Source organism: Alosa alosa, chromosome 24 (genome assembly GCF_017589495.1).
Source record: "Alosa alosa isolate M-15738 ecotype Scorff River chromosome 24, AALO_Geno_1.1, whole genome shotgun sequence".
NCBI lineage: Eukaryota > Metazoa > Chordata > Actinopteri > Clupeiformes > Clupeidae > Alosa > Alosa alosa.
In genome coordinates, this window is record NC_063212.1 from 7,244,312 (window position 1) to 7,265,417 (window position 21,106).

The following is a 21,106-nucleotide window of genomic DNA, read 5'->3' on the forward strand; positions in this document are numbered from 1 at the left end:
CATGACAATGTTATGTTTTTGATATATTCCTCAACAGAACTAGACAATATTCATAACTTTGTGTTGATTAAATATAAGTGCATCTGCAGACTTTGAAAATATTTTAATGTAGGCTAAAGGGAAACCAATCATCTGTCTTTCATTTTCACACACACAATGTGCAAAATGCAGCTTTCCCTTAGTTTTCAAAATAATTCCTTAGGCAATGTCTCAACACCACAAACCTATCCCTGAAAAACACGTATTGAAATGGTTTTCTGGAAATACTCTTCCTCACTGCCTGTTATTAAATTCACACAATGTGAAAATCTTACCAACAATGGCGTTCTCGGTCCCTTGCCGGGACCGAGACTATACTATAACTATACTTCTGCATACGCCTGCGTTTTTCATTTTTAAATTAGACTAGCCAACTTGATGGAAACACCATCAAAGACAGTAGGCTAGAAAGAAGGGACCACAGGCAAGTCTTTACTCCTCCCACTGAGATCACAACCAACAGGGAAGAGACAAGAGTAAAACAACATCCGGCCTCCATGTGGTGGAGGGAAATTTCACTTTCACTGTGGAAATCGCCCATAGCAGGTTAGTGTTTCAAGGTGTTATAGACGAGTTTTAATGACAGCGAGAGTTGTATTCACGCGAGGTAGAAATGAATTTCAATGTAATTCTTGTTCGTAGTGTTATAGCTTTTCGGGATGACACAACTTTGAAATCATGCAGGCTAACTGGCAGCTTAGCTAAAGTTGTTCAATGACTGGACTGGCTTTGCTAACAAACTCAGTTGGCTGGCTAACCGGCTAGCTACAGATGCTACTGCTGTGTAATTTACAGCCTATCGGCTGAGAAATACACTAGGCTGTCTGACCTAAATAAAGAAAGAAACAGAGTTACCTTGAAGATATCATCTTTATTCAGTTTTGAGTGCTCTAAGACGTCTGCTTTAAGCCTCCCTGTTTCATAAAAGTATTCAACCGCTCTCTTTGCCACAGGCAGCGAGCCTGCCCAACCTGTAGCATCTAGTGCTAGGCAAGAACACTATCAATGTCGACACCTACTGGTGGTCTCTTGTGGTATAACACATGATGACCCAATTGACAAAATATGCCATTTAGACTTACACAGTTAGTATCGTGACTGACCAATACTATTGGAGATTGTCTCTGTTTGGCAAAGCGGACTTATCCTTACACATTTTGTTATTGTTGTGATTGATGAGTTCACATTTGATGCATTAACAGTTAGACAGGACATCAATGAGGCATAAAATAATTTTAAAGTCACATTGTATACCAAATCAATCACTCTTAGTAGTTAAAATAAGCTCCCCATGATCTGTTTTTTTTTTTTTTTTTGCCAGGACTTTAGATTTGTTTGCATATTCGTTAACTGGTGTTAGTTCAAATAAAACCCCAAGAAGCTGATTGTGAAACTGTATTTGCTATTCTCCCAGATTACTTTGTTGACAGATTTACTGGAACTATTTCGACAATAATCCCAATACAATGACAATGATTAGGCTATAAAATCCAGGTCCAGCTATGTGCCTGAAACTGAAAGCCTCCAGTATACCAGAGATTGACCCTAACTTCATCACTTGGTGTTGACACAGCCTATGACAGTTTAACTGTTCCGCTAAAGAAACATGGCTGCCTTTAGAATTCCAAATAGTAGTAGGCAAGACTGAATTGTTGTGTGTTGTTTGCATATTCGTTAACTGGTGTTAGTTCAAATAAAACCCCAAGAAGCTGATTGTGAAACTGTATTTGCTATTCTCCCAGATTACTTTGTTGACAGACTTACTGGAATTATTTCGACAATAATCACAATACAATGACAATGATTAGGCTATAAAATCCAGGTCCAGCTATGTGCCTGAAACTGAAAGCCTCCAGTATACCAGAGATTGACCCTAACTTCATCACTTGGTGTTGACACAGCCTATGACAGTTTTACTGTTCCGCTAAAGAAACATGGCTGCCTTTAGAATTCCAAATAGTAGTAGGCTAGACTGAATTGTTGTGATATGCTCCCACGTGCTATTCACGTCAATTAACCCCTGTGCTAAAATGGATTAAAAAAAGATTTGCTATTTTTTATGCTCCCACGTGCCATGTCACTTATGAAACACATTTAGTTGTAACAGAAATTGAATTTTGAACCTAGTTCCTAGTCTGCCAGAACACTGTATGCAAGCAACCTTAACATACGTTCCACCTTTCAATGGCCAATAATGAGCATTTGGTAACAATTTAGCTGGGTTAAAAATAAATAAAGAAAGACAGACAGGGTAAAGGTAATTATAGATTTACGCCACATGACCCACAGCACTGTTCCAGTAGGGGACATGGCAAGACATTAAACAACCTGGCGCGTTACGAGGTGATTATAAAAGCCCAGGCCTGTTGCGTTGCTCACAGACATGTCATTAGGAGGCAGAAGAACAATTAGCCCTCGACTCCCTCTCCCAAGCCCCCACGTCTGTCCTCAGCTGGGCTTTCGGCTAGGATGGGGTGGGGAGGGGGTGGTCTCTCACTGACTGTCATTCATTAGGTGGAGATGGAGGAAAACCATTTGCTGCGTTTGCTTCCCGATAGGATAACCCCCAAATCAGCCGTGTGTGTATGTGGGGGTGTCTGTGGTTCTGCAAGGGGCTGTGGGGGGCAGTTTGTTGTTCAATGCCATCACCACCCTCTCCGAGGCTGTTAAATTGTCAGGAATACTTTGGGGCTGTACGTCACCAGGGTTGCCAGCAGTTCAGCGTGAGGTCCAGGGCCGCGTTGCCCGCGTCGCTCTGCATAAATGGCCTGCTTCTGTTTTACAGCCTCTCTAATAAAAATGCAGGGCGATGACAAATTTAGAGGCCTGCGTGGGCCAAGAGCAATTTCTTTGATTATTGCCCCTGTCACTTTGGAGTCTCCGCACAATTCATTGTTGGGCTCTTCCTGATGGCCTTGCTGTTTAGTTTCAGGAGATGGACTCCTTGTGAGAGGGTTTTGCTGCGAAATGACTTATGACGACATCTCAGCATTCTTTCCCTTTTACATCAATATCCGTTGTTGTTTTTAGTCACTCGCACATAAAGAGGCTCCATGGGAAACAACGTGTGAGAACTCTGCATCTTTATGATAATTAGATGAGATGGGAGCGTTATTGTTAACACAATTTAGTTTTTTGTAGGTTTGTGGGTGTCTCTCAGGCTTAAATGGCATGTTCCTCTGTCCTGTATCTGCTCCAGATTGAACGGATGGCATCATGCGAGAAGCCGGAGCCTTTCTCGAAGACCCTGGTCCAGTTCTGGATGGCCAAAGTGTCTGAATGGAGTGAGGCAACATCACCCTCGGCCCAGCTAGACGCCTGTCGACACCAGGAGAAGCTGAGGGGCTTCCTGCAGGAGGTCCTGGGAGCGCTGCGGTTGGCGGTACTTTCACATTGCCTTTTTCACACTGAGACTGCCCTGTTAAACCAATCTGAATTACAGTTCAAATATACTTTGCTTCACATTCGACCGCATTACTACAACGAACATGCATTATCTTCTGATACCTGAATGCTGCGTCGTCCAATATCCCTTACATATTCAACATATTCAAACTCAGACTTTGATTTGACTTTGATTTGACTGTTTCTTCCAACAGGTTATAATCTAGGGCCTAGGGCCTTCGTTTTTGATAGCATTAACATTGGTTTGACAGACAGGGCTGAAGTAAATATCTGTCCTCTGAAGTGGTCGAAAAAGTAGCCAATGTTTTCAGTGTAGAGGTTCACTTTAATGGCTTACTAATGGATTGTGGGTAGGTGAAGTGCCAAGAAACTCTTTGCTTATTGTAAGTGACACATACTTACACACTCTCTAAATCTTCAGGTGTGGTTGATGGGGTGTTGCAGTCATCACTCAAATATAATTTTAGAGCCTGAATTAAAGGGTAATGTCCTGAAACTCAGAATACTCATGTTCATACCACATAATTTGTCACCATATGATTAATGATGTTCAACAGATATTTTCAGATTTAGTTTTAGTCAAGAAAAAGAGCGAGGTAAGTGGTATTTTACTAAGACACACACATAGCAAAGGTAGGTGCCCCTTCCACCCATCTCTAGCACCACTACAGCTGTGCTGGGGTCTAATCAAGGTCACTCTTGTTTTTTTTCCTAGTTTCACTGTGTTACACAGTTTATTTGCTGATATTATAAATGACTGATATGTAAATTATATGTAAATGTGATGGTGTTCAGGTTGATCAGGTTGGCATATATGTGTCTGTCCGTCATGGTATATGCAAGCTATTGTAACCACAGTTCAGTGTTGGCTTGGACATACAATTTGATTACATGTAACCTGTATAATTTGACATCGCAAATCAGCAAAATTCTCACGTAACTCCTTAATATGTTATGTATTTACATAAACTGTTTTTCAATTCAGTGCAGTGCAAAAGTAGACACTAAGGCCACCAAGAAATGCATGTTTTCCGTTTATTTGGGCAGAACATGTTTATTTGTTTGGAGAACACACTTACAATAACAAAAGGTAGAGTTTATTGACTTGGGTGGTGTCTCAGACGTTTCAATAGCCTAGTGGGGGTTTTTAACCAGTGGCCTGGGCCCACTGGTGGTCTGTGAAGGCATTGCTGGTGGTCCTTAACCATGCATGTATTATTAGGAGTGGGAATCACAGAGTAACTCAAGCATTGATACTGTCACGATACTTTGCCCACGATAACGATAATATCCCGATACAACGATTCTGCAGTGCTCAGTATATTGCAAAGGATTCATCAAAGATACAACCATATCTGTGTGAATGAAGAAGAACAGAGGCAAATGCTAGAATCATGCATTTAATCCACTACATTTCACAACTGAGTTGAAACAGTATGCAGAGTGCATAGAGTTTTAGGTTAGTGCTTCTTAAAAATATAAAAGTCATTTGACTGTGTTTAGGGGATTACTCTCATTCATTTGATAAGCACCACTATGTGAATGTATGAAGTAGTGACAGAGCCCATTGATACTAAGAATTGTAGAACTTAACATTTGTGTAAAACAATATCGATACTTGGCGCCAGTGTATCAATCGATAACATCGCAAAAATTCGTTTTTGTCCCACCCCTATGTACTGTATAACATGGCTTCACTGTTATAATCACTATTTTCCCCTGTTTCTTATCACTGTTTTTTTTCTTTGTGATGGTCGTCAAATTGCTTCTTTAGTCAGAATGGTGGTCCCTGAGTCACAATCGGTTGAAAACCTCTCACATAGATGATTAGGTCCTTTCTGATTGTGACAGTATCAGCGATGACAAATATAGATTTTGTATACATAGATCATCATACAGTATTATCACTTCAGTACAAACAAACACTTGTTCATAACGGTGAGCACACTCCACAAATGCATATGCAATGTACTTGGAGCGAAGAAGCTCAGATGGAACATTAGACTACAGTATTAGACTGACCACCTCAGAGCTACGACCTCAACATAATTGAAGCTGTGTGGGATCACTTGGATGGGGAGAGGAACAAAAACCAGCCAAGTAGAGAGAGAGAGAGAGAGAGAGAGAGAGAGAGAGAGAGAGAGGGAGGAGGGAGAGGGAGAGAGAGAGAGAGAGGGAGAGGGAGAGAGAGAGAGAGAGAGAGGGAGAGAGAGGGAAGGGGGGAGAGGAGAGGGAGGGAAGGGGGGTTATGGTACATCCTGCAAGAGCCATGGAATAATTGACCACATGACTACTTGAAAGAATTACACTGCACTAGTCCAACAGGAATAGCTTTAGTTTTGCATTCTGAGGGAGGCCACACAAACCGTTGGCTTGTTTTAAAAAGACATTCTTTCACGTTTTTATTGTATTCATCTTTATTTGTGCTTGTTTTAATGTTGTGTAATGTTTTTTTTATATACAGATAAACACTTCATGCTTTGATTAATTGAAGTGAAACTCACAGATTTCTTGGGTGGCCTAAAACTTTTTCAGGGTAGGAAAACATGTTGACTTATCTGTGCCTGAACAAAATTTGATTCCCATGACTGTTCTTGCAATGGCTTTAAACATTAACTTGTGGATCACGTAATTTAAAATGATCTGTATGGCTTCAGTGGCCTCATCCAGTTAAAAAGATGATGCATAAAACATGACCCTAAATAGGAAAAAAGGAATCATGACTATTAGAAAGTCCATCTCAAGCAGTCTGTCTGCAGGTTTATCCAGATCAGCTTCATGGTTTTAGTGTTGGGCAGCTTGTGCATTTTACATAGTTGTACAGTAGTAGATAGATAGATAGATAGATAGATAGATAGATAGATACGTTATTGATCCCCAGGGGAAATTCAAGGTCTCAGCAGCATACAGACAACACAAACACATTCTTTAACAGCAGAAAGAGTAATTAAAGTATATAATATAAAAACACAACTAAGCAATAAGGACAGTAGAAGATAAAGAATATGCTAAATATACTAAAATACAAATTATACTAACTAACACTTAATCTAAATCAATTCTAAAAACAGTATCCACATAGTGGTGATTAATCAATCAGAGGCGCTTGCAATGACTGAGGCAGGGACTGAGCCTGTAATTCTCTGTGCATAGTAAGGTAAGGTAAGGTGCTCTGTGTGAATGAGTGTCATGGTGATGGTGCAATGGTGATAGTGGTCATGGTGATAGTGCAAATGAGTTAGTGCAACAATGCAGAAGTAAAGTAAAGTCTATATATCTATATATTTAACTATTTTAAGAAAAGGTATAAGTGTGGCCACAGTTCGGCTGTGGCATGGAGGGAGGGGTTATGCATATGTGCTAATGTGCTAATATAGCACGCAAACAGTGAGGCAGAAAGACAGTGGTAAAAGTGGCTAGTGGACAGACAGTATCCAAACATGGAGGGGGTGAAGAGGCAGATAGACTATGCAGAGAAGTCTATCTCTCCTCTTCCCTTAAGTGAAGCATTGAACAGTTCAATGGCCCTGGGGACAAATTACTTTCTCAGTCTGTCTGCTGTGCAAGGCAGTGAGCGAAGTCTCCAGCTGATCAGGCTCTTCTGCTTAACAATAGTGCAATAGTAATGTGTATGCAACCGTGGCCTACTGGTTAGGGCTTCGGACGTGTAACCGGAGGGTTGCCGGTTCGAACACCGACCAGTAGGAACAGCTGAAGTGCCTTTGAGCAAGGCACCTAACCCCTCACTGCTCCCCGAGCGCCGCTGTAGCAGGCAGCTCACTGCGTCGGGATTAGTGTGTGCTTCACCTCACTGTGTGTTCACTGTGTGCTGTGTGTGTTTCACTGATTTGGATAAATGCAGAGACCAAATTTCCCTCGTGCCACGGGAGAGTATATATACTATACTATATACTATATGCAGACAGGTTATAAATCTGTGGTCAGTTATCATCAGACAACTGTTAGTTCTTTTCTTGTAGCACAGCCATCCTTCTGTATGAAATAGGACCCAAAGGTGTCTTATGTGTTTTAGCCTGAGTTACAGCAGGAATTAGTGCCTGGCATGCGGGGGCGTGGCATCACGATGGTTGCTTCCCATCGTGATGTATGTCAACCATCACCATGGACGATGATATCGTCTATCGGCACAACCCTACCACCCTCACTGGACCCCTACCAATTCGCCTACCATCAGAACAGGAGCACAGGGGATGCCATCTCTACGGCACTTCACTCTGCCCTGTCCCACCTGGACAACAGCAACACCTGTGTGAGAATGCTGTTCATTGACTTCAGTTCAGCATTCAACACCATCATCCCCTCCAAACTGAACATCAAACTCAGTAAACTGGGCATCAATACCTCCCTCTGTAACTGGATTCTGAACTTCCTAACCAACAGACCTCAGTCTGTTAGATAATCATACCTCCTCAACCATCACCCTGAACACCGGCGTACCACAGGGATGTGTGCTGAGCCCTCTCCTTTACTCCCTCTTCACCTACGACTGCACACCTCTACATGGCTCTAACACCATTGTCAAGTTTGCAGATGACACTACGGTGATTGGTCTCATCAGGAACAACGATGAGACGGCCTACAGGGAGGAGGTTCACTATGGGCTGCGGGCACTTGAAAGGAGAGACTTCTCCCTTATAAATGTCTTCATCTACGCATTTCAAAATTCTTTCAGTTTTATCTTCATGTATTAAGCCTGTGCAACCTCCTCCATGTTCTCCAGTGGTCCATTTGGCTGCTCCACTTCATCCTTCATCTTGTTTAACCTGTTGGCTGCTCCCCACCTGAGCTCTCTCCCCTCACTGTCTCCCCTCACCTGAGCTCTCTCTCCTCACCTGAGCTCTCTCCCCTCACTGTCTCCCCTCACCTGAGCTCTCTCCCCTCACCTGAGCTCTCTCCCCTCACTGTCTCTCCTGGCTCACTAGTGTCCAGGTTTTTCTCTAGGCATTCATCGGATTTTCTTTAGACCAGATGTCCTCTCTCTTCGTGGTCTTTTGGACACTGTTTCCTAATGGCCTCCTTACACCAAACAACTTTGACAAGATTTGAGAAAGATTCTTGAAAGATTTGAGTCTTTTGAGTAAAGCTTGAATGGAGGGGCATTAGACTACAATCTTTCAAGAATCTTTCCCAAATCTTGTCAAAGTTGTCCTCTTCTCTCTCCTGTCTCTGGACTCATTTTCTGTTTGGATGCTTTCTTTTAGTGTCAATTTAAAAAAACAAATCAGCAGCTCCTCATTTTGTGTTCCTTTTGTATCGGGCACTTGTGTGATGGTTGCATTAATACTGTAGATCAAATGAATTCAAAAGCAGTTGTGATCTGGCAAGCTCATTTCATTGTGTTTCTTCTTAATTTGTGAGTATCTGAGAGCTGTATGTTGAAGCAGATCAATGTACATCCCTGATGATCACTGCTGTCCAAAGCACGAGGACCAAGGCGTTGTCTCTCCCCCCTCTCCCTCTCTCTCTCTCTCAGCCTCATTAGTCCTTCATTTGTCTTGTGTCCATCCTTTGGTCCTCCTCCTCTGCATGGTTGTTTTCAGCAGTCGTGGCCATCTCATTTTCACTTCCCTCCATCTTTTCTTCTCCTCCCTCCCTCTTTCTTTCTCTGCCGCATCTTTCAGTCGTGCTCTCGCTCTCTCTCCCTGGCGTCTTCCCCGACTGTCTTCCCTGCGGCCTTCGCGTCCCTCATCTCCTCCTTCATCATGGCCTTGTTGTCTTGAACATCATCCATGTTTTCCTTCCTTTCTTTCAGCTCCCCATTATGTCTTCCACTGGGTCCTTTTTTTCCTGTCTCTCTCATCCAGTGGTTTCCATTTGGGAAGTATTTAGCACGCAAGATGCTGTAAGGCAATCAGACTGGCAACCAGTGTCCTACATGTACAGCATTCAAGTGTATGGAGATCTAATGAGGAAGGATTTTTTACATCTGGACTCAAGTCCTCTTGCTTGGAATAAATATCTGCTGACATTCTGAGTCATCCGTCTTTCGCCTCATCTCACTGCTGACTCTCCTGAAAAGTTCAAGGAGTTGGTTTTAGTGGAATACCGGTAGTTGAACTGCAGTTGATTATAGTTGACTTACCAGTACTGACTAGGAAAAATATACTGTTCTCCTTCATTGACAACTGTGATTGATAAGTCAGCAAGACATTGACACTTTTTAAAAGTTTATTTTTGGGGCTTTTTTGCCGTTATTGTGATATTGAGGATAGTGAGAGACCAACAGGAAGCAAGTGGAAGAGACAGATGGGGTGGGCTCAGAAAATGACTCGGGTCAGACTTGAATTCAAGTTTGGACCCAAACACGGTATGGGTGCTGTAGCCGTTTGTACCACAGCGCCCCTAAGACATTGACACTTTTAAGCCCAGGGCAGAGTTCCTCCATCTCTCATCTGTCTTCCTGGTTGCATCCTAGTCCTTATTCTCAGTGAGCTCCCGGTTGCATCTCCCCATCTTCGTCACCAACATCATTAATTCTCTCTGGTTTATCTTGAATGTCTGTCTGTCTTCCCCTTCCTTCTGCCATCCTCTATTGTATCCTTTTAACAAGTCAAGTCAAGTCACTTTTATTTATATAGCACATTTAAAAACAACAGGAGTTGACCCAAAGTGCTTTACATGGCAAAAGAGAGGTTTGGCAAAACAGTTAAAACATAGAAAGGGGCCCAGGGATACACAGGTCTGACTAAAGTAGTGTATAAAATAAGTAAGAAGAAAAACAATATTACATGAGTAGAATTAAGAAGTAGTACAAATTTTAAAAATAATTAGATCAGTTTAACTGACCTTGAACCTTTGTTGCTTTCTTTTTTTTCTTTTAATGCCTTATCATGCCCTGTCTTATCTTTCTGTCTTCGTTCTGTGTCTTATCTTTCTGTCTTATTGCATATTCGCTGGTGTTACGGATATAGATTGAACAGACACCTGCTTTAATTTGATGCTTTGATTTATTTTATTTTGACTGTCAAAAAAAAAAAGGCATTTATTACATTCAGAAGGCATTTAGCCTCACCTCAGTAATTTTAAAACTCAAATAATATCTTCTCTGATGACATTGCCGCTGTATGTCCAGTCCAAAAAAAAAAAAACAATCGCGTAATTTTGTGAATGGTTAGAGAAGAGTTGTGCAGGCTGCTAATGAACGCCCTCTAGCAGTAAAACTCTCAGCTTTGCTAGACCTGTAGATCACTGAGGGTGGCTGTCAATGGGGAGAACAGAACACAGCATAGATCTTCTCAAAAAGGAAGTTCAAAGACACCCGAGAAGAGAAAAGAATAGAGAACACCCAGTGAATGAAGGGACCACTACCGCGGCAAGGAAATGCACACCGTAGCTGCCAAGCACACACTCAAACAAGAGAAATGGCATGCCTCTGGAAGTGTCATTGGAAATGAGTCAATGGGGGTTGATGGATGAATAATGCTTCTTGAGATATCAAGCTTGAGGCCAGATTCATGTCCACAGCTAAGCCGTGGTGGAGCGACAGTGTGAGTTAGATCACTTCAGTGTGTGACTATTGGGAATGGATCCTAGTGCTCAGATTTGTCATGAGCGCTTGCAGACCTGACATGCGGCTTGGCATTATCAGACGTGCTGGGCCACACTAAGACAACAAGTGAAAACCGCTGCCTGATGCAGCTCTCGGAATTCTAAAAGTGTGCTCTATAATTCTACCGGTAATAGCATGCTGTCCACGCTCATATCTCCTAGAAGCACGAGGAGAAAACACTTTTCGACCGAGCTGGGATTTTTTGTGGCCAGACCAAGGTGTTGAAAGTTTCATGTTATCAAACATTTTGGTTAACCAACAAAGTAATGGGTTTCATTGGGTGAGTTAATTGGGGATTTCTAATTTGGGCAACATAGACTCTACCTGTCGCAGTTATTATTATTGCCTAAAGACAGCACCACTACATGACTGAAGCGATGCTACTAGTCACTACTAGTGTGAGTGGCAAGGTGATATTGCAAATCAACACAACACCTATAATACAAGGCTATATGAATGATTGGTTGGTTGGTTGTTTTGTTTCACTAATTTCCTGATGAAGGAATTGCAGATTATAGTAAATATACAAAAAGCAAAACATCTCTTTACCTTCGGTTTTTTGACAGGTTGCTCAGGGTGAATATGGCTGAGAAGTCCTGTGACGTAGGCCAGGATCAAATCCCATAGAGCATTGCATGCACACATCATGGTTATGCTTTGCCTTTTGGTTACTGTAAGAAATGTCTCAGAGATACAGATAACCTACTATAACTAGTACTATAACTACTACTATAACCAAAGCTAGGTGGAGTCTCCCACCTCTCCTTACTGTCCAGAAATGATGGTATTCTCATTGAAACAAATGACATCTCACTCCTTCATTTTTCTCCAGCTACATGGGTTTGGTAGATTTTCTGTCTCCCTTACACACAGTTGGTCTGCAGTGTGGCTCTTGCCTTTCTTCAAAGAATAATTACTCCGAGGTTTCCTCAGAAATCACATCCCCACATTTTCTGTGGGAACCGCTTGTGCTAAGTTGTTGTGTGTGTGTGTGTGTGTACGTGTGTGCTCACGATTCAGTGAGAATTCTGTAGCCTGGATCTCCTTGGGATAAAACGCTCCAAGCCTGGCGTCCGCTTAACAGTAGCCGTTCTGTGCAGTGGAAAAAGCAGGACACATTGGCAACAGTGTTGAGTTACCGAGGCTAAAAGCCGCCCAGGGACAGGCAGCGCTAACCTAATGTATCCATGCCCCAAGTGTTGCGAATTTGGACGAGTCTGAAGGAGGGGGTTGGACGGAGGGCTTTCTCTGAAGGTTCAGTGTAAAAAGGAGGGGGAGAAAAAAAAAACAGAGAGAAAACATCAGGCTTCCCACCAACGGCGTTCACCTTGAAAGAAGGTCTTTATTCGTAGGCTGTCATACGGAATGGGGCTCGCTCCTGTCTTTCCCACTCTCCCTCTCTTGCTCTCTCTCTTTCACTCTCTCTCTCTCCTTCTCCCTCTTTTTCTCCATCTATCTCTCTCTCTTTTTCTCTCTCTCTCTCTCTCTCTCTCTCTCTCCTCACTCTCTCTCTCTCGACCTCCAGTCCCAATGAATAGGCTCGGGCCTGATGTTTCAGCACATGCCCCGTCCCAATGACTGCCCCAGCGAGAGGTAACCAAATTAACAGTGGGTGGCACTCTTGACAGAGTAGAAGAGGTCAAATCAGTCAACAACAGCCACACCACAAGCACAAAAAGGGCAAAAAAAAGAGAAAATAGAAGAAATAAATTACAAACCAGCTGTGTTTGCCCTCAAATTGTAGTCTTGCTCCATGGAAGCAAATCAGGGCAGCTTTTAGTTTTGAAGTTCTGTTTTTTTTTTAGTGTGTTGTTGCCACCCACTTGCCATCTGCAAATGTTTTGAACATGAAAACGGGGACTAAAATTGAGGTTTCATAATGTTTATCAATTGATTGATTTTACATTTGCATGTAGTCATTTTTTGCATGTGTACAAATCCAGTGCCATGCACATATAATACGCCCAAAGTCACAACTCTGAACTTTAAATGAAAGACAAAGACGTTTACAAGTAAGCCCCTTTTAAAGCTGGCCTGATGCCTCGCATTGTGTTGGATGAACTTGTGTGAGATTGAATGCCTTCTCATTGAGTTGATGCTGTTTTCTATTGAGCCGGGGACCGTTCATGAGCTCCAGGTGTGCCGATGTGTTGCAGAGATGTGCATCGGAGGCGCTGGAGAACCTGCCCTTTGTTGGCCAGTTACTGGGGAGGCTCTGTTCGGTCCCATGTGTTACGGCGGATGGTGAGTTTACGACGGCTCTGTGTGAAAGGGTGTGTTTCCCATTTGGTGGAGGGGAGGAAAGCAGTTTCATGCAGGGGGATGCTGGGCTGTTTGGATGCTTCTCTACCCATAAACCCCTGAAGAGGTCTGATGAGCCTCAAGGCATTGATCCCCCCCCCCACACACACACACCACACACACACACACACACATACACTTTCCCCTCTTCCTCGTTCCATCAATCTTCACATATGTTTTTGTACCTCTGCACCTGCATAATAAAACATACTGTAAGAACAATTTCATGAGAACTAATATTTCAGTCATCATCTCATTAGTTTTCATAGATCAAAAATATATTTTAACATAGACAGGTTATCGTGACTAATAATGTCTTGTATGATACCTTAGGCAATACTACCACTGTCTCACAAAGACATGTTTTGATCAGACTATTTTTATGTATGCTTTAAATGTTTGCACAAAAAAATGTTTGCAGTCAGCACCATTTTAGTGCTCAGCTTCTCCTTGTGTGTTTCTGGTGTTTCTCCAGAGGAAAGCAGCAGCCTTCTCTTGCAGTGCCTGTGGACTCTGTTTAGCCCAACCCCACGGAGCGCCATTGAGCTCAAGGCTAACGACTGGATACGGGTACTGTATGGAGGCCTTCTTTCCCCTTTCTTTATCCATGTAGCAGTTCATCACCGCAGACCCCTCCATACTTTTGGACTGATGTTGTCTGAATGTTAAGCTGCTGTACGCCATAGTGTCTTCTAGGGAAATAACACACGCACACATTTGTTATGGGTAGTGGATTCTGCCGAAACTCGCGGGCACCACAGGGTAAATACTGCAACTGTGACGTTCAAGTGAAACACACGGACCACACTGGCAATGCTAAACACACCAAAAGGAAAACCTCACAAAGCCCGGTCTCTTCTGGAGTTGTTATTCCACCAGCAATCATAGCTCAAGGACAGTAAATTAGTAGCGATGCTATAAGCTAGTCTGTTTGTACGCATGAAGTGTCAGAACACTACGCTGATTACCGCAACATTTACCCTGCCGTGCGGAATGTTTAGAAAGCCTTGTGCCTGTCCTTACGGCGTGTTTGTCTTTTGCCTGTAATTTGATGACCCCCTTCAGTGGCCCTTGGAAATGGACATGACAAAGCATCCAGTAGTGTAGCAATTAGACTAATGATCATCGACATTAAAAAAAAACATCTTCATGTTTTCCATGTGGAGCAGTTCCCACACAACCTTGAGTTCCTTAATGGCGTCCACATAGGTGGTGTACCATAAACAAACTGTAACCCCGCACATATTTGCAAGATTAAATGTGTGTATTTTTTATTAGTTTTTTCTCCCCCTCTTTTCATAATATGAAAGACTCACATAATTAAAGCCAGGCTTTAAAGTAAACTTTTAATTTGCCAGATGTGTGGTGACCTATAGAAGTGGGGAAGCATGGCTTGGCGGGAGGTGTTGGATCACTATAAAGGACCAGATCCCAGGGAATCATTTTTTTCATTGTTGCATACTGTATCAATATGCTCAAGGGTGCTTTGCGGTTCCATGATTAGAAGAGTGAACATAAATGTGTGTGGAAATTAGATGGTATACACAGACTCCATCTTTTTTTTTTGGGGGGGGGGCTCTGCCAGATCTAGGTGTTAGATCTGCCGCTACTAAATGGTGGAATTTTACAGGGCTGGCAGACCCCGTGCCCTGTGCGGCCTACGCTGGCACGGACGGGTGTGTTTGCATAGTGTGTGTAGTTGTGGTGGTGTTGCGATGCTGCTGTTGGGATGTTTGTTGTTGCACCAGTGTACTCAACACAGTGGGTTATTGGCTTATGAAACAAGTCGTTTCAGTCACTGAGAAGACATTATTTATGATGCTCTTAGTTCCCAACTTTACTTTTCCCTTCTCTTTTATGCATTGTGTAGCCTACATACTTTTCATAAATATGAATGAAGGTACAAATTGCCCTTCCAACCACTTTTTGAAGTAAGTATGTACTGTTCACTGCATGATGAAATATGGCCTATAAATAAATCATTGCAGTGGCCTATAACTATTTAATCCTATAATGTGCCCTAGAATAATATACAGTATAATGAAATGACCAGTGTTTCTCTCAGTGTTTTTAGCTGTGTATCATAAGAAGAGCTGCAATTTAGTCTGTTACTACTAAAAACTTCAGTTCCCCTCTCAAAATCATCTACTAAATTACAGTATATGTAAAGTACAATTTAAACAGTGTTTTTTTTTCAGCCATGCACCAGGAATTAATCTGAAATGGCTTTCATTGTGTTTACTGCCTCCCTGTGACATCCCCTGTACGCATATCCCACATGTGTGATATGCTTTCTGTTGTTCAGAGCGTTGATCATCTTTTTTTCCAGGGTGCCATACAGGAAGAGCACGGGAAAAGCCTCACGCTGTTTTACTACCATATGTGTGTCTATTAGTGGAGCTACAAAATTACAAAACAAAACAAAACTTTTTTTTTTCTGGTACAGAGGTAAAACGTTGAGGCATTCACAGGTAGGAAGGGTTAATGTTTTTTTTGTCAGATTCACGCAAGTTGAGAGGAAGCATTTGTGTTGGTCTTAGATTTCATTTTCATTTTTCATGAAATCTTAAATAGAACTGGGTGAAATAATTGACTCTCTCATACTGATGTTTGTACAATCGCGGCTGCTTCGCTAATCGACCTACTTTGTGCCACAGTATTATATTGGCTGTGTGAATTCATAGGTTTCGCAGAACACATGGAACTCAACTCACTTAAGTTTAGCCATCAGAAGCAGGCATATGTTTCCCCTTCTTTTTCCCTCTCTCCCTCTTTCTCTCCTCTCTCTCTCTCTCTCTCTTGAGCCTGTTTTTCACTCTCTGTTGTCTCAAAGCCCAGTGCTTGATGGTCCCTCTCTCTCCCTCCCTCCCTCTCTCCCTCTCTCTCGTTCTCTGCCTCTCTCTGCTAACACATGTTGCTCAGCGGAGCTGGAAGCGCGCCACTTCCCGGCCTGTGTGGTCCCTGTCTGTGAATTCCCAGCAGATGAAGAGTGTTCCGAGACGATCCGTAATGACTATGTGTGCTCTACATCTTTCACCACTCCTGACATTCCACCCCCAGCTCGCTCTGTGTCAGACTCTGTTTTTTCTCTCTTTTTTTCTTCCTTTTCTTTCCTTTTCTTTTTTGAAAGATGAGGTATTACTGGCTAAGTGGGCATATTTTTCCTCCCTTCTCCCTCTCCATCGCTCTTGGATGTGCAGTGTCTGTATCTGGCAGTGTTGTCTCTGTCTCTCTCTTCCTCAAAGCCTCTCCCCAATCTTTCTCCCTCTTTCTTTCTCTTTCTCTCTCTCCATCTCTCTCTCTCTCTCTCTTTCTCTTTCTCTTTCTTTTCTCTCCCTCTGTCAGTCTGTATATTTCTCAGTTTCACATAAACATGCATATACACACATACACACACACACACACACACACACACACACACACACACACACACACACAAACACTTCCATAGTCTTGTTTCAGTTTGCAGCTTGTTTTCCAACCAGCGGCCTTCCTCCCTCAACTTTGCCCACTTGCAGCTGGTAACAGAGAGCTTAACGCAAACTAGTCTGATCTCTAAACTCTCTGAACTCTCCCCCTTTTTTTTCTCCTGTCGTATGCACTTTCTGCATTTGCCAAGGGGGATATTTTTTGATTCAAGCACCGCATCCATATGTCTTCAAGCTTGCCTAATTGCCATGTTTAAGGCAATGTGGTACGCCCCCCCCACCACCACCACTAGCACCACCACCATCCCTCCCCCAACCCCATCATTCCTCTCTCCACACACACACACATGCACACACACACATACACACACACATACACACACATGCACACACACACATACACACACACACATACACACACATACGCACACACTTGAAAAAGGGCTTTAAGTGTGAGTTACTGTGTTTTTGCAGCTCAGATGGTAGTAATTGAGCTTCGGTTGGGTCTGTGGAGGACATCCTAACATGCTCGAAACTAACCCAAACCGCACGGCTCGACCACAGGGAGCAGTGTTTTCCATCGGGCTCCTCTCCTGCGCTCGGCTGTTTGCGGCCTAATTCTTCGCGGAAGCGTGCCCATTTGCTCTGCACCGTAAGCACAATTGGGTGTTCTCTTTCACTTTTTTTTTTCCTCCAAGGCCGTAAAAAGACAAGCTTTCAATTATGAATTTAAATTTACAGTTTTGTTCGTTTTTTTCCCCCGTCTGTTTTGTTTTGATGTAATGGGTTACTGAATTTGTCATGCTTGAGGCTTCTAAAACGACAGGCTTGACTCTGGCTAAGGTTAGGGAGAGACAAGCCACCCCACAGCCCCTTGGTGCTCCAGTATCTGATGGGGAGACGTCTCCCCCGTTTGCAGCCCGCATCCAGTGCCGCAGTTCAAAGGCGAAACCCAGAGAGACCCGTCTCGCGCTAATCATGTTATCATGTGATTACACAGATCAAGATGACATTCTTATAAAGCCATCTGTTATCGCTTATGAAATTATTTGTAGGGGTTTGGTGCTTTTTACCACACACACACACACACACACACACAGAGAGAGAGAGAGACACAGACAGCTCCATGATTATTGATTTTTGGGGATCAAGCGAGTCTTTCCAAGAATCTTGAGGGCGAAAGGCTTTTAAAGTTGAGGTTAGGTTTCATAATTTGCTCAGCCCGCCGGGCCTCTGTGCTTTAATGGCTTTAATCTTTGCATTGCCGATGAGGGATACTTACAGCACTTACACAGGCTTTGTCGCCATACAGTTTAAAGCTGAGTGCCTCCAGATTTGGCCTGATTGTCGGACTGAAACGCGTGCCACAGCATGATGTGCGCGGACACGTAGCGCGGTTAAAGGAAAACGGTTTGAGTCTGTAGATGCGTCGCACAATCTCTGAGACTTTGATCTTAATCAGGGTAATCAGAGCTTATCTACTTTCAGCATTCTCACCTCACCAAGTAGAAGATATTTGCATAATGGTGCCAGTAGGCATATCACTTTGGCTCTACTAAGGACTCAACCAAATGGAAAAATAGAATAATTTCAACTCTGTGATCATGTTGATGTACTGTACAAAGCCAGTTTGGGTTTTTCTGACCTCAGTTGTTCATCCATTAGGTTTTATTCAGTACTCTTCATTAAGTGAAGAGTACTGAATAAAGTTAAAGTAAGTTAAATGAAAGGCCTTATGAAGCAGCACTTATCCTACTGAGCAGAGACAACTAAAGTATAATCAGAAAGGTGCACAGGAGCAGTGGTCTCTAGCGTTGACCCTCAACTTCAGTACTTACCCTCAACCAGGTAATCAGGCTACTGCCACTGGCATGGAGAAGGCTCTGATGGGCTTAGGAGCTTACATCTCCGTCGTCTGGTGGAACTTCAGCAAAATTTCTACTGTTAAGGAGTGTTCTTTTTGTGGTAGGCCTACTCTAAACAAGTATCTTAGCGTCTCTGGAGGTGCATGCTGGTGTGTGCCTCTTGGAGGTCCACCTGGAGGTGTGCACGAAGGTTATTCGTTTTGGAGGCTGGTCATTCAGCCTACTAAGGCTTCAATTTGAATGTAGTTTTTGAAATGTATGTTTTTTCTACTACAGACCTCTGTAGGCAATACAGTATATCAACCAGTACATGGAGTTGATTTGGCCTTAAAACATTTCCCTTGGAAATGTACATGCCGTTATACAAAGATGTGTAGTGAACTGAGTTTCACAGAGCTTGTTTTTATGGTTTACAGGCGAAGACACCATTTGGAACTAATGAGTTATTCAGTTCATGACGCTGAATTAAGTGTCAGAACTGCTGTTAATGTGAAGAACTGTAGCCCTTGAGTGGAAACAGACTAATTTCCATGCAGTTCCAGATGCAAACCTAATTTCTCTGGACCATTTCAGGATATCAGATGCAATTTCAGTTGGAATTGATTTTTTTCCAAGACAGGATTAAGCACTCTGTGTCTCATAAGGGCATTCTCTGGTTGTGCGAAGTGCTGTTTGCTGGTTCCGTTTTAGTGAAAGCAGACTCGTTTCCACACACAAGCCAGTCTGATTCCTCCACACACCATCACTGGCTTTTAATTGTTCCAGCATGCAAGCACAAATGTACTCCCAAATGACTGTCGTCTGCTGCTGAAAAGTGAAGATGTGTTTTTTTTTTTTGTCCTCTGCAGAAAACAATGTGCCATTTAGTTGCAGCGGACGAAGAGGGGTGGTCTGTTATGAAACATGTAGGACTACCTTCAAAAGAGTACAATGTGAGCACTCTCAAAAAGGTATGTTATTTATTTATTTATTTATTTATTTATTTATTTATTTATTTATTTATTTATTTATTTATTTATCTATTTATTTATTTATTTATTTATTGATGTGGCACAAAAACTACTTAGTTGATGCTTAGCTTCCAGAAGACGCTGTATGTTGTCCTGTGCTCTTTCTGTAGATGATGTGCCTTCTGACTGAGGCTGTCAACGGAGGCTGCAGCAGTTTCAGGAGTCCAACAGAGAGGTGATCTATTGTTCATGTGCTGGAGCTAGTTTAAGAGTTGGGGCCCTTATTTAAATGCTGCGCAGAAGTCTACCTACAGCTTGCTTAATAACTATGCTCAATCTATTTGCACATTTAATACCATGAGAAAGATTCTAAGCACAAGCAGTGGTGGGTCAGCTGTCTCTCGCCACATGATGCCGTTAGTTCATGCACAAACTGACCTTGCACTTTGCCCAGCAGTTAAATTAGGGTCCCATGTGTTGATGTACAAATGGACAGCCAGGCACAATGATTGCATCTTTATAAGTACAGATTATTTCATTTATCAATGAATGCACCTTTATAAGTACAGATCATTTCATTTATCTTGTAGAATTCTAAATCGTAAATGCATCCTTAGTCATAGACATGTGTGCACAGAATGGAAGACAGAGAGTATGTGTGTTTGTGTGTGTTGAGGGGGTGCGGGTGGGTCTAAAATGTATAAGAGCTACCGTATCTGACTTAATTGCGTTATTGGTTTAATTGATTGTATACACTTGTGTACACACACATGGATAGATGAAACTATTTTCAAATGAAAAATATAGTAATTATAATATATATAAATATAGTAATTATATATAAATGCTCGTAAATCATGTGGCTTCTGTGCAGGTGCCTCTGTGATGGCCTTCACAGTCTGTCGCTGACCTGTGTGCCTCTGGTCACACGCCCTGAAGCGGCTCCGCTGATTGGTGCTCTCCTGCGGAGGTCTGTGACATGTGCACACACCCAGCTAAGCGAAGAGTTTGTGGAGGCAGTTTGCTCCGGCTTTCTTGAGTAAGTGGTGCTGAAATCAGTGAAACTTGAGTACAACACTCGAATAGAAATTGAATATATACCGGTAGTCAATCAATCGATCGATCGAATTCACTGGCTGGTGGTCATTATGCTTTTACCATAATTTCCCATTCCCTGAACAACCATCAGCAGTCAGGCCAGAGTATGATTTTTGTATATGAAGATGTGTATGTCTTGTTATGATCATTTCTCCTGTTTTCTTTCAGTAAGAAGCTGCACCTTGATGTCCAGACAGTGGTGGCCCTCTGGTGTCACAACCTGTCCAGCCTGGAGAGGGCGGTGTTGAGGCTTGTGTCTTCTGTTCTCTCAGGCCCAAGAATAGACCTGCAGACTCTAGACAAGCAGGTGAACGCTTCACTCCTGGTAAGTTCTGCACACTGTGAGATAGTTTCAATGTATGTTTGAATGCAGGTGTATGTTGGTTTGGGTGTGTGTGTGTGTGTGTGTGTGTGATTGTGTGTTTGTGTTGTTGGGGTCTTTGGAGACTA

General features: G+C 42.7%; 1 protein-coding gene across 3 annotated transcripts in view; it reads left to right on the forward strand.

Moving 5' to 3' along the window:
* Positions 1-495: 495 nt before the first annotated feature.
* Positions 496-21,106, forward strand: part of fancc (FA complementation group C) — a 29,974-nt gene continuing 9,363 nt past the window's right edge. Inside the window, exons 1-8 of one of the 3 annotated variants that reach the window (XM_048236823.1) lie at positions 496-585; positions 3,239-3,421; positions 13,171-13,258; positions 13,791-13,885; positions 19,457-19,558; positions 19,729-19,793; positions 20,433-20,597; positions 20,825-20,981. In XM_048236823.1, coding sequence (XP_048092780.1) covers positions 3,248-3,421; positions 13,171-13,258; positions 13,791-13,885; positions 19,457-19,558; positions 19,729-19,793; positions 20,433-20,597; positions 20,825-20,981 — 846 coding nt within the window. In that variant the 5' untranslated portion in view covers positions 496-585; positions 3,239-3,247. Of the gene's footprint in view, positions 586-621; positions 647-3,238; positions 3,422-13,170; positions 13,259-13,790; positions 13,886-19,456; positions 19,559-19,728; positions 19,794-20,432; positions 20,598-20,824; positions 20,982-21,106 lie in introns of those variants that run through there. The other 2 variants (XM_048236824.1, XM_048236825.1) reach the window with 2 other exon arrangements.